This window comes from Aythya marila (genome assembly GCF_965140915.1).
Source record: "Aythya marila genome assembly, chromosome: 2".
In the NCBI taxonomy this organism is placed as follows: Eukaryota; Metazoa; Chordata; class Aves; order Anseriformes; family Anatidae; genus Aythya; species Aythya marila.
In genome coordinates this window covers 49302636-49321878 of record NC_139043.1, presented here as the reverse complement: position 1 = coordinate 49321878, position 19243 = coordinate 49302636, and the positions used below count along the sequence as shown (strand labels likewise).

Sequence of the window (19243 nt, the reverse complement as noted above, 5' to 3'; positions counted from 1 at the left end):
TCTCCTTAGGGAGGGACACTTGAATCTCACAGTACCTTTTATCATCAGGATTTAGCACAAGCTTTACAGACACCAATGTATAGATTCTTTTCTCATTCAGGAACAGGCAGCATAATCTACCCCTAGTTTGCAGGGATATTTTGGGTTATATTGCACGCTAGCACCACAGATTACCACAAAGCAGCCACTGTACTTAGAGTGGAACACTGCATTTGCTACAGAATAAACCTCAAGACTGCTCAACCTGCCACATTTTCAAGACAGCTGGTGAATACTCACGTACAGCCAATTACACCAAAGACAAGCAGAACGTGGGAACTCTGGGAGCTGCAGTAAAAGAGCTTTTCTGCTCCCTGATGTACTGAATTATGCCATCTTTCTGCAAAAGGATACCTATATGTCAATACCTATATGTCAATAGCAAGGCAAAGGATCAGATATTGCACTGCTTTTGTGAATACAGATTTAATCTATGCTATGAAGCTTGTCTCTCTTAGCTCAGCTTGAGTGTTTAGTCCAATACACAACACCACATCTAAAACAAGTTCTCAGAAGGAGAGACAAAACTTTATTTTTTATTTAACTAATAGTTACATAAATGTAATAGTTTCAGCTCAGAAATAGTTCCAGTTACAATAAATTCTCATTTGCAATAAGTAACACTTTCTAGAAACAGATTCTTCATATAAAATCTGCAATAGCTCACCCATCCACCCACAGGGAGAAGTGCTTCCATACAGAGACAAACTACTGATTTGTGGCTCATCTGCACTTGATACGTAACCTATGCAAAATCAAGTTTTGTTTGTTTTCATTTTTATTTCTCAGCTTCAAGGTTGCCACAGGGAGTTCAGGACCTAAAAACTGTATGAAATAGGGTTTTTTTGTTGTTTTGTTTTTGCTGCAGAGGCAGGGGAGTAGTATTCTAGTTATGGACCAATACTAGGCCATAGCTGATGTTAAGAAACTAATTCACTTCTACCCTGTTTCCCTTCTTTCATAGGAAGGTTTTCCTCTCTGAATCCTCATAAAAATGGCTCAAAAGACTAAAGTAGTTGTCATTTTGTAACTGCCATCTGAATGCTCCAGCTGACTACAGCCCATTATCAGTATATTGAGGAGCAAAACTAGTTTCACGTGAGGCTTAAAAGAGTAATAGGAAATTTGCCTAAGAAAATTATTTCAAGAACATTATTACAGTCTTAAGAAATACACACATGATGAACTTGAACCTTTTGTTTGCTGCAACAAAACAAGAAAAAAAAAAATCATAAAAGCAACCACATCCGACAGCACAGAACAGGTACTTGATGAGTAGCTGTATGTCTGTCAGAGGGAGATGCTTAACTCCTGTTTACCTGAAAGAATGCAGCTGAAAGTGTATTCTCACACATGAAACTGTAACAACCTTTTTTTTTTCCCCTCCCCAAGTAAACGCCTCTATAACTAGACTTCACATTTTGCTTGGGTTTCTCAGCAGTCTACTCAGTTAAAATGAATGGTTGAACCAGAGGACAAGAGGCTTTGTATGTGCACTTCAGCAGACTTGCCCAAGTAAGTTTCAGTTTGTACAGCAGCTGTATTTTGGTTAAGAAAAATTAAAAACACAAAACTGCAGCATGGCAGTGTTGAGTACTGAACATGATTAACTCGTCAGGCAGTAATGGCAAGGAAGTTTTTTTCCAAATATATTCCCTTCTGAAAATGCAATGAAGTCAGCCTTTTTACATAGCTGGACAACCTCTACTTGTGCATGTATCAGCACCTATAAACATAGAACAAAGATGCAAGTGAAAATCAAGTACTTGCACCAAGGCTATGATGCACTCTAAGTATTGGCACACTACCTACTAAGAGAGCATCTTACCAGTGCTAAATTGTCAATTTATTCTTTATTTTCAATGGACTTTGCACCCTACATATCAAGCTGTATCTCAGAAGAGCAGAGGAGACTGCTGGGATGCAGTACATCCCTATTTCAGAAAGGGGATGCCAGCAATCTGTGCATAAAAGAAAATTGTGTGGAAATGTGAGGACTGAGTATTGGCTTAAACCATCATAACCCAAAACAGATAGCTAGCAGCAGTCCTGAATTCTGCCATAGCGTTTTCAGCTTAAGAGTTAACTTTCCTACCCCTTCCTTCTACCTGACATGCTCTAGGAAAGTCTAGGAAAACAATATTTCTAGAAATAAATATTACACTGAATCGAGATAAAGGCTTGCTTTATACACTCCTAAATTCTTGACAAAATCATGCTTGGCCAAATGAAACTAATGTGATATCACAAATTCGTAGAGCCAGAAACCGTTATTTTAAACTTTGGTGCAAGTTTCATACTAATAGTAAGCCTGGTATTATGTATGATGAAAGACTTTTCCTTCCAAGGATATGGAAGAATTAAACCAGTAGAACTAGAAGCTGCTCAAAAATCCAGCTTTCAAAACACAGCTAAAAATACTGTTAGCCACTAAAATGTCAAAGTGTCATCTAGAGAACAGAATTCAGTAAGCAGCTTCAACTTGGTAAGGCTTTAAGCAATAAGAAACATTAGACTAGCTTCTTACTTGTGAAGAGTGAGAAATATTTGGACAAATTGTGCAGACATTCTCACGGTACATGAGCTTGCCACTGATCTGAAGATTGAAGCCCACAGTAAGTGTGTCCATGTGGGAGAAATTTTTTTTAATTCCTTGAAAGAATCATCTCCTAGGCTTCAGCACCAGGCTTTAAAAACATAAAATAAACCCAATACACAAGTGACTGACTTCATAAAACTGAAGGATGCTGACTGCGCTGACATGTACTAAAAGTTAAGTTCATAGACAAAGGCACACTAGATATTTAGCAGAAGCAGTAAAGAAAAGATGCTGTGGAAGAAAAAGCTGTAAAGAATATAGAACATAATATTAAGGGCTGGCTGAAGTTTGTCCCGTTGAGTCTTCTTACTGTAAGAAGAATGTATTCCTGTAGTATGTGAGAGGCCTGTATGTGGTGTGAAGCCCTGGATCTCAGCATTTGGTGGGGAGATCAGATCTACTGCAGTCAAGTATTTGGGTTCCCAGCTCCTGCAGAAGAAACACAAAGAATATGAGAAAGATGTTGCAACAGAAGCAATTAATGTCCTTCAGGTTCAAAGAACACGGAAAAGTTTCTTAAGAAGTTTGAAATTCCAGGAGACTGTGACCTGCTGAAAGAAAATGGTGGCCATGCATCACAGCTTAAGAGGCAGGGGGTTGGAATCAGACGATCTTAGAGGTCCCTTCCAACCCACCAGATCAGGCTGCCCAAAGCCCCATCCAGCCTGGCCTTGAACACCTCCAGGGATGGGGCACCCATAGTTTTCTGGGCAGCCTGTGCCAGTGCCTCACTGCCCTCTGAGCAAAGAATTAATTCCGTATACCTCACTTCTATACCTAGAGGTCAGAATTATCTATGTCTTCTCTGCCCAGCAGGGCAACCCCCGGCAGCATGACTTCGCAGGGGAAGGGGATGGAGTTTCGAGTAAAAAAGAACATATTAACATGCGCTGACTCTTATGTACCAACAGAGAAACACCTGTGAAATGCCTTAATGGAATTAGGACTTGTTCCTCTAAAAAGGTGACATTGTCAACAGCACAACTAAAGTGCCTGTATATCAATACATGCAGCATAGGTAACAAAAAGTAGGAGTTGGCAGCCACTGTGCAGATGGAAAGCTGTGACCTAACTGCTATCGCTGAAACTTGGTGGGACTAATCACATTACTGGAACCGGTCAGCCTCACCTCAGTGCCTGATAAGATCATGGAACAGATCCTCTTGGAAGTTAAGTGGAAATATACAGAAGACACAGAGGTGATTAAGAGACAGCCAACCTCATGAAGTTCAACAAGGTTAAGTGCAGGGTCCAAGTGCCAGCAGTGTGCTCAGATGGCCAAGAAGGCCAACAGCATCCTGGCTTGTATAAGAAGCAGTGTGGCCAGCAGGGCTAGGGAAGTGATTGTCCCCCTGTACTCGGCTCTGGTGAGACCGCACCTCGAGTACTATGTTCGGTTTTGGGCCTCTCACTATAAGAAGGACATCGAGGTGCTTGAGCGGGTGCAGAGAAGGGCGACGAAGCTGGTGAGGGGTCTGGAGAACAAGTCCTACGAGGAACAGCTGAGGGAGCTGGGCTTGTTCAGCCTGGAGAAAAGGAGGCTCAGGGGCAACCTCATCACTCTTTATAAGTACATTAAAGGAGACTGTAGCAAGGTGGGGGTTGGTTTATTCTCCCATGTGCCTGGTGACAGGACGAGGGGGAATGGGCTGAAGTTGCACCAGGGGTGTTTTAGGTTGGATATTAGGAAGAACTTCTTTACTGAGAGGGTTGTGAGGCATTGGAATGGGCTGCCCAGGGAAGTGGTGGACTCACCATCCCTGGAGGTCTTTAAAAGACATTTAGATGTTAAAAAGTAACTTTCATCATTATAGAAGCAACCTAAGGTTGGACTTCCCTGCAGACATCATACCTTTCATGTAAATACAGAGAACACTGCATCCCACAGGGCACAGATTTGTCACATTAGTTTACAGCTCAGTACAACTGCTAGATTGCAAACCTCTTTTAAAAACAAATGTTTTTATCTGATGATCACTACCCTAGAAAAGGAAGTCATGAATCACATTCAGAGAGAAAAAAAACACTACAAATGTTCCTTCCGTGTTCCTGATCTAAACTGAAAATTAAGATGGAACCTGCAGTCACATACTGCTCTCTATAGCTCTAGCAGAACTGACATAATGTTGGTTTTTGCTATTTTAGGTCACCTTCATAACCCCATTGATCCTCTGAGAAGAAGACCAGAGTACAGGATACAAATTTATATACATCTCAATTACCACTGTTAGTGGCGTAACAGCCCTGGCTAGTTTTGTAGCAGTGATACAAGAAAAACATCTTTTTGAAGTTCACACAAATATCAGCAAGTAACATGTGAGAAATAAAACATGCTTTTCCTTATTCGTTGTAGTGGCAACAGGAGTTAGCAGACCATAAAATACTTCCTCTGCCCTTTCCCACCATCATGCTAGAAATCTACTCTTTCACCTGCAATTACCTGATATTTTAGAAAGCTTTTGATTTGGAAAAACAGAAACGGTACAACATGTTTTAGATGTGTTGGAGCAGTGCGTTTTGTGTTTTACCCTCATTCAGTTATCTGTCTTTGGAGTTGTAGTGGAAAGAAACTCCATTTCTGATTGATCCATTCAGGAGGGTTTTAGGATTCTCTCTTTCAATCTTTTCTCTGCTGAAGATAGTGTCCTGATCACTGTCAAACTCTGATTCGGAGACCATCAGACTGGAATTGTGTTCTGTACTCCTGTGTTTTATACCTAACAAACAAACCAAAAAAAAAGGCAAAACAAGCTCATTAGAAAGCTTTCACTATTAACAACTTAATCATCATATCCTCTGCTCAGATATGAAAAATAATTGAAAACACTCTCTGCAGTCCACCCATTACCACTACCTATGTCAAAAGCTGGTCAAGGAGGTATAACAGTGTCAGACATACTCTTTTGACCTCAGTGTAGCCCCACTGGTTTATGACTCTGAAAAGCCATACAATTCTAATAGCCTGAATCTGGGAACTAGCTTGTTTACCCAGCTACCTGATTTAAGTGACTGGTAATGAAAGGTCATGATTTTTACTGAAATGTTACATCTATCTTTCTAGGACAGCAATTTCTAAGGATGATATTAATTCCCTGCATTCCAGTATTTCCCTTGCTAAAAGCTGAAATAAGGTAAATTAAAAAGTATTTGAACAGAGCAGCTGAAGTCTCTAATGTTTAACAGGGCACTTATGGTCCAGAGGGAAGTGTTGTATGCACCAATAAAAACAGACCCAAATTATAAAGTGTGTGTGAGGGGAAAGGAGGTTACATGTAAGAAGTCTGTGGGACAATTAGATAGTTTAAATTAAGGTTAATGAAGAAGCTCAGAGCTTTACTTGAGCCCAAGGATACATGCAAGAAATGAAGTGATTCTTGACCAGCCATTTCCCCATTTATGTTTGCCTCTGTCATTCTCAACCTTGTACTCCAGCTGCCAGGCTCCCTTTGATTGCAAGTGCCAACTAAAAACCTTGACTGGAAGGTCGGTGGATGAGTTCACAGCTTAAAGTTTCACTGCTTAAATAAACCCCAAGTGAAAGAGATAGCTCTTACCGTATTTGGGTCTCAGCTCCATTCTCTCCTGCTCATCTATGTTATCTAGGATGGTATATTTTGTTTTCTTTCTTATCTTTGTCCTCTTTCTGCTAAAAAAAAAAAAAAAGTTACCAAAAAGATATTTAGCTTACACATACACACATAAATCTGCTCCTTCTCCTTTACTGTACACATAGCTACATGCCCCACATACAGAGCCTCAGAAAGAACCTCCAATCAGAAAGAGCTATTCCAGTATACACCTGTAAAAAGCAGCTGTACAATCTGGACCAGAGGATAGCATTTACTTGATCTGTCTGATATACAGAGATGAAGAAAGAGTGATTTGCTTCCCTAGCCCAAAGGAGTTCAGTTTGTTCAATTTCAACACAGTTAATTAGGCACAAGATAGACACACTCATTAGTTTCCAAATAAAATTTCTGTAAGAAGTTTTTCATTCCTAAACTAAATTGTTTAGGTATCTTTGATGTTGTTGTTGTTTGTTTATTTGGTTGGTTGTTTTAAAACTAAGAGAACTCAAGTAAAGCTTGTCTCATTATATTTACAGAGAAGACCAGTCAAAAATGGAGATTGGCTCCCTCATATATATGCAGGGACAAAGCACTACTGGTCTGAAGCGAAATCCTGATCTAGTCCTTCCTCACTTAAATCCTTCTTCTGCATTCACTTCTATGATGTGGCAAATCTCTACTTTACGTTTTAGCTGTTTGCCAGAGTTACCTTTCCGCTTTCTACCTTACTGAATGTAGAAAGATTTGGAGCTAGAGGAACAGACAGGGCTGTTTGTTTTAATGGACAGGGAACAACTGAAGTATTTCAGAGTAAAAGTAATGGCTTTCATGCATGAAACAAAGGGAGGCGCCTCCCAGAAAATGCTGTCACACCTCAGGCATTTTCCTTCCTTTCCTTATATATACAGTATTCTTCCTTATATATATATATAGTATTCATACGATATATATTACATATATGTTATGTAATTTATATATTATATATATTTTTGGGGGGGTGGGGGTGGGAGGGGACAGGGGAGCACGTGCCTTTTTTCTTGGCAAGGTTTTTAACTCAAACAACATCTGAAAAAGCACTCCCAGACACCACAGGTCAGATGTAATTTTTATATTTGAGAAGCAGCTACCTCTCAGATGGCAACACAGCAACAGCCAGCCACCTGGATTCCCCTCTACATTCTTTTGAAAATTTTTCATTTGGCAAGTTATCAAAGCCTTTAAAATCCCCAAATTCCAGACAAAATTTGGACTAAACTGCATCTTCTTCCTGTAGTTTCAACATTGCAAAGGGTGCAAAGGGCATCTCTTGCCATCTTGTCCTGTGTAGCCCTGCTCTCCTCTCTTCACATGTATCTGCATCACTCAGCACTCATTCTGGCACAAGACATATGAAGACAAAGGCATGGAAGCAGCTGAACTCCATAAACACTCCCTTTCTCATCAAATCCACACAAGCCTGCAAGGCTGTGCCTCACGCTGATATGAGATACACTTCTATTTAAACCTTTTCACTAACAGCACTGTTCTCTCAACCATAAAAAAAAGGAAAGCAGTATACCAAGTCCAATGCATTTCAAACAGCATCCCTTAAATGCTCCAAAGACACCCTACACCAAGTTAAAAATCAGGAAAAATTTTCATAGCATCTCATTTTTGATAATACCTGAATACCTTTTTACTGTGCTTTTTTGTGAAGCAGCAAAAACACTCTCTAGTGACAGCACTTGAAGGGATTGTTACTTTAAAGAATTTCTTAATGGCGTACTAGGAAAGACAACAGGATGTGGGGAGTGACATGCAGAGGGAAATATGACATACAGTGGTAGGGAAAACTGTTTAAGGAAAGAATAAGTAAGTATTTTGAGACAGATTCTTGGCTTAGAAAAGAAGCTTTTCAAGGCTCCTATCCTTGCCTGCCAGCCAGATGCAGCCCAAACATCCATTTTTCCTGTCAAAGACAGACACCAGGTTGGAAGCAGCTCCCTTTGCAAGGCCCATAACACTCATGTCTCAGTGACCTTCAGGATGTGCCTCTCCTTTCTTAGCATGGAGTACCTGGAGGACTCAGTAAGAGACCAGGAAGATATGCAGTACACACTCAGCATTTTTCCACAAATAAGCTCTTAATTTGAAGGATACTCCAGCACTGGCTTTTTATTTTTCAAAATGCAGAAGAATACACATAGTCCCAGACAGATACTCCTTTTTTCAAAAAAGTACATCTTCACAGGAACAGCTACAGGAAGCTCCTCAAGTGTCTGAGAAGAAGTTGAGTGGTTTACTGCTAGGGACTGGACTAAAATGTGGCAGCTGTGTGCAGTTGTTGGTTACACCCCCTCAAAATGAAACGTATTATGTACCTTTTGCAGCAGCAGATGCAGAACCAGGCAAGCCCTATTGTGACCACAATCAAAATAAAAGCAGATAGAGTCACATAGAGTATACTCCACTCTGAAAAAAGAAGCACAACATTTCTTTATAAAGTAATATGAATAGGATAATTTCAAGTACTTTTCTATTAAATACTTCTCCAATCCTGGGCAATCGAGAGTGCCAACAGGATTTTACCAGAACATGGCATCTACATACATGTATATTCTCAGAAGAATACTCAAATATTCTTAAGTTTCCATACCGAAAATGCTCATGTTCAAACCTTTTCCTCTACCTTGTCCCTTTTACAATTCCAGGATACGCAAATTTTACATAGGAGCTGGAAGCCAAGATGGCCATGTAACCACCTCAGCCATCATTCTCTGACTAAAGCAAGCATAAGTGTACTCTGTCGTTTTAGCAGCACTATAAGAGAGCAGCTGATTAGTGATAGATCCTTCTGCCTACATGTTTAGATTTTTAAATCCTAGAAAATCTAAGAGGGTTTCAGAGAGATGTGCAGAAATGTGAATCTCCCACATGCATATACTATTTCAGTGTTGTTACTGCATATGGAACAACAGAGCATTAAAGGCAAGACTGCAGGAAGCCCCATCCTCAAGCTTAAAACATACTGTCCCATTTCATTCGGGCAATTACCAACCACTGATCACTAACAGCCAGACACGTGGCCCACAGTTACTTAACAGCTTGTAGCAAATGGCATATTTCCTATTAATTTCTACAGAACTACCTGAAGGCTCACGCATTGCCCAGCAAAATGTCTCCAAGTCTGCACAGTACTAAAAGTTCAGCTCTACTTCAACTCAGACCAATTTAATTACATTAAAACTGTGAAATACTTTAATTAGAGAGTTCCCATATAATATCAAATTGGCTTAGTTGATTTGTTAGGTATGCCACAGAATACCAACATGATTAAGTTGCACCTGGGAAATAGAGTCTAGTTTCATCAATACACACACTATCAAACAACCCTTATATCTGGCACAAAATTGTCTCAAACTCTCTCCCTTGACAATGACAGTTTTTATAATTCCCTGGCCCACAACTCAGACAGTGATATGTTTTTAATTCAAGCTCCTAAAATATTTAAAATGCTAAAAATAAAGACTACTATAAAATAGAGACTTTATCACTTCAAGACATTAGTAAAATAATTCCAAGATATTGTTTTCTACAGAAGGCTTTTTTTTTTTTTGGGGGGGGGGGGGGGGGGGGGGCATGGGGAAACATAGTGACAAAAGATGAGGAAAAGGCTGAGGTACTTAACACCTTCTTTGCCTCAGTCTTTAGCAGTAAGATGAGTTGTGCTCTGGGTACCCAGACCCCTGAGCTGGTAGATAGGGATGGGAAGCAGAATGAAGCCCTCATAATCCACAAGGAAACAGTGACCTGTTACACCACACAGACACACAAAAGTCTATGGGGCCAGATGGGATCCACCCAAGGGTACTGAGGGAGATGGTGGAAGTGCCACTTTCTGTCATTTATCAACAGTCCTGACTAGCAGGGGATGTCCCAGTTGACTGGAGGCTAGCAAATGTAATGCCCATCTATAAGAAGAGCCGGAAGAAGGACCAGGGGAAACACATGCCTGTCACTCTGACCTTGGTGCTGGGGAAGGTTATGGAGCAGAACATCGAAGTGCCATCTTGCAGAACGTACAGGACAACCAGTTGATAAGGCTCAGTAAACACGGGAAAGGCAAGTCCTGCTCGACTAACCTCATCTTCCTCTATGACAAGGTGATGCACTTAGTGGATGAAGGAAAGGCTGTGGATGTTGTCTACCTAGACTTTAGTAAAGCTTTTGACACTGTTTGCCACAGCATTCTTCCGGAGAAACTGGCTGCTAATGGCTTGGACAGGCATACACTTCACTGGGCAAAAAAACTGGCTGGGTGGCTGGGCCCAAGGAGTTGCGGTGAATGAAGTTAAATCCAGTTGGCAACTGGTCACAGATGGTGTCCCCCATGGCTCAGTATGGGGGCTGGTTCTCTTTACCATCCTTATCAATGACCTAGAAGAAGGGATCGAGTGCACTCCAAGTTTGCAGACAACACTAAGGTGTGTATGAGTGTTGATCTGAGTGTCCAAAAAGGGCAACAAAACTGGAGAAAGGTCTAGAGAACAAGCTTTATGAGGAATTGCTGAGGGAACTGGGGTTATTTAGCCTAGAGAAAAGGAGGGTCAGGGGAGAATTAATCACTTCAACTACCTCAAAGGAAGATGCAGTGAGAGGCTCTTCTCTCAAGCAAGAAGCAATAGGACAAGAGGAAATGGACTCAAGTTGTGCCAGGGGAAGCTTAGGTTGGATTAAATGGTTGTGAAGCATCGAAACAAACTGCCCAGGAAAGTGGGCAGCTTGTTTTGATGTCACCATCTCTGGAAGTACTCAAAAGATGTGTAGATGTGGTGCTTAGGGACATAGTTTAGTGGAAGACTTGGTAGTGCTAGCTTAATGGTTGAACCTGACAATCTTAGAGGTCTTTTTCAACCTAAACAATTATATGATTCTATCATTTTGGTTGGTAGGCTGTAGGCTGAACAATAAAGAGACTGTTCTAACCCTTCCGCAGCATCTACCTCCTATGTAAGTACCCCATTCTGATGGCAAATACTCAACAGTCTCACAAAAAGACAAATGATTCTTGGAATACATCCCACAACATGCAAACTCACCACAATTACTCTCGCCATCATTTAGGTAACGATGAATCAAGTTTTCCATCCACAGCTGGTAGCAAATGCAGCGCTTTGTTATAGGGTCACAGTGTCCATGTCCAGAGCATTTTAAAAGACACGCTATGAATAATGCCAAACATAGATCAGTTGCATAAATGGTCAACTTGCCATGAGTTCTCTTACTGTGAGGACTAGATTGGTGGTAAAGCACCTAGTTCATAACATTCTGACATACTTTTTAAAAACTCTTGTCTTTGATGTTACATATTAAACAGCTACACAGTTCAGCAGGCTGTGAAAAGATGAGAATATCTTACACATACAATACTGAAATTATATCCAAGTCAACATCAGCTTATTCCAAACAGAAGTAAAGATGAGTTGAAGTTACAGAGTTCAGACCTCCTCCTTTCTTTATGACTCATTTTTAAGAACTTCTGAAGTACCTGAGAACTAGAGTATTAGTATTCACAGGTACTGTAAGGAAAGCATCACACTGATAAACTATAGCATATTTCAGTATTTCAAAACTCAACTCCAGCAACTGAGGCCTGAACATTTATGTATTATTTGCTTACAGTAATACCTGTTGTTAGATCAATGCATGTTAGAATAAAATTAAAAAAAAGTTACCCCCCCCTTAAACTTACAGTAGCAGATTTGCCATGTCAGGAAAACATTAAGGACCATTTTCAAGTGATACCTACACATTTTGATAATCCAAGTACATTTAGAATAAAACAAATCCTTTTCAACAGGTGAACAAAGCCAGAATTTATTACAGAATTTATGACTATTTAAGTGCTAGAGTTTATTCACTATTTTCATTTGGATCACAGTCTCCAGATTTTAAATCTAACAGGTAGTCATATCTGTAATATCTGAGGATCATAAAGGGTTCACATTACTACAGTAGTTTAATATAAGGCTAGATCTTGAAGTTCAAAATTCATTTAGGAGAAAAGAAAAAGTTCATTATGAGAAACCTCAGAGGCCTGTCTGTGATGCAAATATAACCTCACTAGAAGACAAGGTTAAACCACAATGATGACCTGACCATTTTGCCTGCTATACACAGATAAAAACAAATTACATTACAAGTCCATCACTGAACACTAAAAGCCTTGAACGAACCAGACATTGAACATTCTATATTATGGCTACATTAAGTTTGCCTATCTTCCAACAAAAGATGGTATGACTGGGGTACCTTTCTCCTCATTCCCCAGGACTTCCTGATGCAGAACAGATAAGACTAACAGCATGCAAAAGCACGTATTTTAACAGAACACAAGTACTGGCACCAGTCTGTCACAAATGAGCATGCATTTTAAATATTGTCTTCAATGTCATCTTTCAGAAACAAAAATCCAAGCACCAGACACCAGATGGCAAACATACCAGCCGTGTCAACCCGCAAGACTTTAAAAAGCAGAAAGTCAGCCTTCTCTTTCAAAAGCTGCACATGCAGAGTTCGAGAGACATCTGATGCCTTGAACACCTTGGAAGGATGCCCGTTCTGGACATAGAATACAACTGCAGTGCTGCAGAGAGAACAGCATAGGTTAGGACTATAGGTCAAAGATTACTTTTGTCAGTCATTTAATTTACAGCCTTTGTTTTGCTTGTTTCTGTATCACCACTGATACAGATGTGGCAACTCTATGTCTATCCACATGTCATGACTACTGTACTTCATTCTGACCCAGAAGCACCAATAGTTCTCTGGCTCCTTGGTTTTACAGAAGAATGTTGAGAACAACAAGAAATTAATTCCTTCCTTGGTCTTCCTGACTCTCACTTTAAGAGAAGTACGTATGTAATGTTTGCTTTCCCTCCTCTTGTCTAAGACCTGCCACAAAGCACTCTGAAGCAGTGAGAGTAACTTCAGAAAACTGAATTTAAGAAGAGGAAAAACATAGGATCAAGAGAAACTTGTGGCAGTTTTTTTTTATTGGGTGGTGTTGATCTCATCCCATGTCATGTGCTTCAGGGAACATCTGAAGCTGAAAATCAGTAGTTGGAAGATGTGATTCAAGTATTATAGCTAGACATGCTATATTTATTTTTTCCCCCCTTCCTTTTAATTTTATAAGGTTCCCAGAGAAGTGAATAGATAACAAAATAGGTTGAAAATCACCAAGCAGTTAGCAATAAGTAATTTAAAGTAAGATAACTCATGTCAACAGGTTTTTAATCAATCATGCCGTGAAGTTGTTCTGGCTACATACAGCCATCTCCACCCCTCTAACCTAAGTAGAGCAGGTATCTGCTCTGAGTAAGATACTACATGTAGCATACAACATACTACAAAGTCTGATGTTTTCTCTACGAAAAAGGATTTTTGTTATCAGTTACCTGGAAAAAAGTATATAAAGTATTTAGAGTATCAAAACCTTAGAGAGGAAATAGAACAAAAGGACAATAAAACAAATTTGAGCAGATACAGCTGAAAACTTATTTTGAAATACAGTACTTGCTTCTCTATGGTCTATCTTACTCCAGCCAGCATTCAGGAAAAATAATAGTACAATATGGAACAGAGACACTGAATTTTCTCCATGTGCTTTCTTTGAAGGAATGAAAAAAAAATTAAGGGAATAAAAAAAACCTGATCACCTGTATGGAAGTTTTTTGTTTGTTTATTTGTTTGTTTTTTTAAATAAAACATTTGAGACCTAAGCCTTTGGAGAGCTCACTTCATCAATTTTCTACCACAGAAGAAAGTAACTTCTTAAAATATATACCGCTGAGAGGTACAGCATTTCTGGTAATTTTTTCCACATTATTTTGTAACTAAATATGAGCTGTGAGACACTCAATGAAAATCACAAATCTTCCTGGCACAGCAGGGCATCTTTGTACCTTATATCTGAGTAGGCTTGTATCTTCTGAACTTTGATATCTGAATCCAAGACATTCAATAATACAGCCAGCTGTCTCACCAGGGTGTCCTTCTGCTGTTCACTCAGCTGTCCCACTCCAACTTGCAGAATCAGCTCCACCAGACCACTCCTTTTGGGATCTAACAGGAGATGATGATGATATGCTATCAGAGGTTGGCAAATATTTCATTATCAACTGAAGACAACACTCAGTACCAAAAACATTTATTAATACTGTATTTTCCTACTTAAGACCAACATCTCTTACAATCCACCTTTTTTGTGTTCTTAATAAACTACTAAGATAGCCTACATCTTCACATTGCTTCTGAAATAAATCTGGTAGGTCCTAAGATAGCAGCTCATCTTATACTAGTTGGAAAAAGGCACTTCAGTGCGTACTTCAGTTCAGCATTACCATATTTTTGCACAGAATAACAATTTGTTTCCCTAAATGCTGCCATCTAAAATGCTGCCATCTTACACTACGTAAGTCTAATTCCTAAGTTCCCTACTAGTGATCTACGGCTGGCTACCAACCAGAAAAAGTACTCAAAGATGAACTCACATGGTAATATGCAAAACTGTGTGAGTCTACATGAGGATGGTCAGCTTCAGAAATACCAAATATATTTCCCTTCAAAAAAATGGAGAGTTGTTAAATAATACTTGCACTTCTAGAGTGCTCTGCAAACTAAACAAGCTTCACAGATATGCAATGAGAATTCTGAGCCAACTATCGTGTCTACATTCAACAACAAAGTGAGGAATAAATAAAATCATTGCTCAGGAACCAGTCAAATAAGAACTCTGTGACAGACCCATGACTTCATGCTAATATCCTGAGACCTCAACCTATACTTCTATCACATAGCCGTCTAGACTACAATTGAAAACAAGACTACATATGAGCAATATCAGACCGTGAAAAGCCAATTTAAAAAAAGAAAATAAAGTCTTTGGGGTTTTTGTCCTTCAAAATGAAAGAAGGAAAAAAATAATGCAAGTACACTTTCAACAATCAAACATGTTATTGCAGCATTTGCACCTAAACTTTGTGCTCAGCTCTCATCTTCTTAACTGACGACCTAATTAATAGAAAAAAAATGAAAGGCAAGAAATGAAAAGCAACAGAGTAACCAAGTGAAAACATTAACCAAGAAGTATGATTTTCATATCTCCAGTACAGCGATGATGCAATTGGTTGGAGAGAACAATCTTGATTTGCCTTGTTCTCTACACACAGGTTGATTGAGAGGTAGGAAGATAGACAGACTTTGTGTTTTAACCTGAGAGAATCTTGTCAACACGGAAATAAGTGAAAAGGAGAACAAAGATGAGGTATTCACAACGTATCGATGACCTTTTAATTGTCATACCAGGCCGCACTTCAACAGTAGCAGAGTCAATATCTGAATCTCCTTTGGCATCTGTCACTTTCAAGTGAAAAGTATAGGTTCCTTCCACCAGATTGGTTAGCTGCAGTACTGCCTCATGGTCTGAGCCACGGATCACATCCTGAAAAAAAAATAAAAATACAAGAATGATTATAACCCTCAGAGAAAATTGCAGGTGTGACTAGCAACTCAGATATCTAATATAACAGTGTAGATTCTTGCTTTGGCTTTTGGACAAATGTGATGTGCCCCCAGCTTATAGCACAATAATACAAGTTTGGAAGTGGGAGTTAAATGAGGATATCTGCACAAAGTAAGAATGTTTTTTCTTAAAAACAAACAAACAAAAAAACCCACACAACTCAGATATAACAGCTGACATCCTCAAGTACTCATCTGCCTGAAGATCTGACAGTTACATTAGTATTTCTAAATCCTTTGTTCTGCTTTCTTACATACTAAATCCTAAATCATTTCCTCTCCTTGGTGTTCATGTATTTCCAACGATCATCTCTGCCAGCTCTAAGTTAAACCTCTTCAGTTCTCCTCATATCTTTATGCAAATTGCTTCTCTAAATTTTGTTATCGTTTTGCTGTTTCTCCTCTCCCAGTTCTTGTCAATTTGCCACTGCCTTTCTGGCTGCGAAGAGCTGCCTAAAACGCTTTGTTGGCATAGGCAAATGAAGAACTTATCACAGTTTTAGTAGCTGATGTGAACTTCGGTTTATCAGGAGTAATTCAGCTGTCTGGCAACAGCCAGAGAAGACTCCACTGCCCTAATGTCGGGGCTATTCCCTGTAATCTGCTAGGCAAGATATCTACTCATCCAGCACTAAACACCATTTTTATTATAACAAACTGGCTATCTCACCTCATCTGGTACTAGACAAAATTCCTTCGTGTATATTGACACTTCTCATTCTCTCAGAGCCTTCCTGTTTTGGAATACCTGGATTTCAGATTATTTTCTTTCAAACACATTAGCTTGTTACTATCACTGATTAGTAGCGAAGGGTCATGACTTTATTTTTCTGTCTCAAGTCTTTCCCAACCAAATCTAGACTGCTGCAGTCCTCTTAACTAAGATATTCAACAGCTGTACTTGTAAACACCACCAGGCTTCTTGAACCAAAGCATTAGAGAGAGCTGGGAAGACAAACCAGAAATAGATACCATCCCTCTCATTGCAGCTCATGAGTCGTTATCTGCTTGCCCTGCTGCAGTGAAGCTACATGCATAATTCAAAATTTGACTCCAGTTAAAGCCTTCAAGAAACTTACCCCAGCTGCTGGGCTTTGACCATCCCGAATCCACAAATATGACACAATCCCCTGGTCATCGGAAGATCTTGAGCCATCCAATGTAATAGAGTTATTGGGAAGCACCAGCACATGCTTCCCACCAGCATGTGCCCGGGGTGGACTGTTGTTTTCTAGCCATAAAAATAGTGGGGGAAAAGGATTTGCTTTCAAATCATGTGAGATGCGACATGCAATTGCCAATACACCCACACTGCAATTCTCTACCTGATGATTAGACGCAGTAGCAAGAGAATCTTGTGCCAAATGGATGGGGAAATGATGAGTGAGTGTACAGAATTTGGCTCTGAGATTATTATAATCTAACAAAAGCAGAGCTGCACCACAAGTAGAATAGCAACAAGAAACACCATCCAAAAAGATCTTTTACAAAAAGCATTGTGGGATACTCTATTTACAGTCTCACAATAACATCAGATTATCTCAGTCAAACAATTTTTTTTTCTATCTGCTTAGAAGCACAGCCTAGCATGACATCACCATGCTGGGCTCTTTTCTCCTTCAGAAACCATCACTTATTTCTTAATAGAGGCTTGCGTAAAGCCCTTACATTTTCACAACGCCTATATTAAAGCAAAGTGTCTCTACTAGTAAATACAGTTCCCAAATGCTTTTTGTTCATTGTAAGCAATGAAGTTAGAGCATGCATTGAAAGTACGGCCAAAAACACCAGAGAAACACGAAACCATTTTATTTCCAGAAGCCAGACATCACTGGACTTTTTTTGTAGAACATTACTGATAAAACAGAGTTCCAGGAAACTGTGACACTGAACGGAATACCTCACTGGTCTGAATATTAGGTTGAATATAAATCATTCCACTTTAGGCAGATGTCCAGTGCACTGGCTCTGTGCTTCAGAACAGCACAGTTCTCTGTGACAGAGGCAATCTCCTTGCCTCTTCCTAATCAGCCAGGTTAAAACATAACTGTTTAGCAAAATCAAAATAAATACAGGTCTTTTAATGTTAAGTTTTAAAGTAGAAATTGGCATATTATGAAACCTCATTTCTTGGATGAGATTTAAAAGTGAGTAAAATTGCTTTTCTGATCAAAGCTTAACTTTAAGAGTAGAATTAAAACATATCCTCTTATGGAACTAGAGGCATTATGGTCAAAAATATTTTGGAGTATTTTTATTACACCTAATTCTGCATGTATTTAACTTGGAAAAAAAATGCAGGAAGTGAATCCGTTTTACCAGTTAATCTCATTACCCCTTTATTACAAAATGATGGCAACTCTTCTTAAATACTCTTGAAACATGACAACAAATGCATTATCTGTTCCAATTTCTGTTACTTTGTCAGTGATTGAATTAACTGGCAAATCGCCTACCACATCCTAAGCAGCAGCAACTAGGCTTACCTTCCTTCACAGTAACAGACAGCACAGATGCACTGCTTAAACCCTGCTGGTCTTTTACTGTCAGCCTGAAGCGATAGGTGCCAACCCGTAGACCAGTCACAGTTGCTACTGCTTTGTCACCGTTTTCCATTTGTACAAAGCTTGGCCCACTGAAACAAAACATCTCATGAAAAATAATCCTGCAAAGCCAGACAATTTTTTCTCTCAGCAGCATCACTCATACCATTTACCATTATGGATACTGGGGTTCTACCACTTCTACAAGCATCGATAAGAGAATTACAACAATGAATTTAGATCAAAATTTATAATTCAGTCTTCTGCAAACTTTGAAAACATTCCACCAACACATACCCTGTAATTAGAAGAGCACAAAATGGAGCCCAAGAGTCCAGCCTCCTTGCTGAACTATTCCATAAAAGCATGCAAATGCTGTTGGTCTAACAGCCACTTACAACAAGGCCAGGGTGCCACCAAACCTCTTTCTGTACCACGGACAGAACAGCGGCTAATAGGATCAATTAGCTTGATCCTTACTACAAACTTCTATAAAGTATTTTCAATCATTATTCAAGAGTGTTTTAGTCATCTACTAATGAAAGCTCAGGCTAAATAGATTGTGATTTTACTTTGTTATTTAACAAATAGAAGTGACTGAGAAAGCACTTGACAGTAGAAAAAAAAAAAAAGAGTACATTATAGCGAAGTACCAAAGTACCATTACAGGAAAGTACCCAAGCCTGTTACTCACTTTATTGAGAGATTTATTGAGTTTATGTAACTTTTTCATAAAATAACTTTGTAATTCAAGATGACACAGAGAAAAACATAGGCAGGCCAATTTGAACATAAATTATTGTTTCTCACCCAATTACCACCTGAGAAGGAAAAGCCTCAAAGCAGTTCTCAAATACTGCGTCACCCAACACAACTGCTTAAGAGGCTCTGGAACTCAAGCACTTTCACTTTCTATTTTATTTTTAAAC

The 19243-nt window shown here is 39.3% G+C and overlaps 1 protein-coding gene across 1 annotated transcript in view; it reads right to left on the bottom strand.

Annotated features, from left to right (window-relative positions):
* Positions 1-2351: 2351 nt before the first annotated feature.
* KIAA0319 overlaps positions 2352-19243 on the bottom strand; it is a 52524-nt gene continuing 35632 nt past the window's right edge. The window contains exons 13-22 of the mRNA XM_082755105.1: positions 18258-18406; positions 16851-17002; positions 15553-15691; positions 14154-14313; positions 12690-12832; positions 11286-11408; positions 8568-8658; positions 6193-6284; positions 5167-5355; positions 2352-3067 (exon numbers count right to left, since the gene is read on the bottom strand). Of these exons, the coding sequence (XP_082611231.1) occupies positions 5177-5355; positions 6193-6284; positions 8568-8658; positions 11286-11408; positions 12690-12832; positions 14154-14313; positions 15553-15691; positions 16851-17002; positions 18258-18406 (1228 nt within the window). The 3' untranslated portion in view covers positions 2352-3067; positions 5167-5176. The remainder of the gene's footprint in view (positions 3068-5166; positions 5356-6192; positions 6285-8567; positions 8659-11285; positions 11409-12689; positions 12833-14153; positions 14314-15552; positions 15692-16850; positions 17003-18257; positions 18407-19243) is intronic.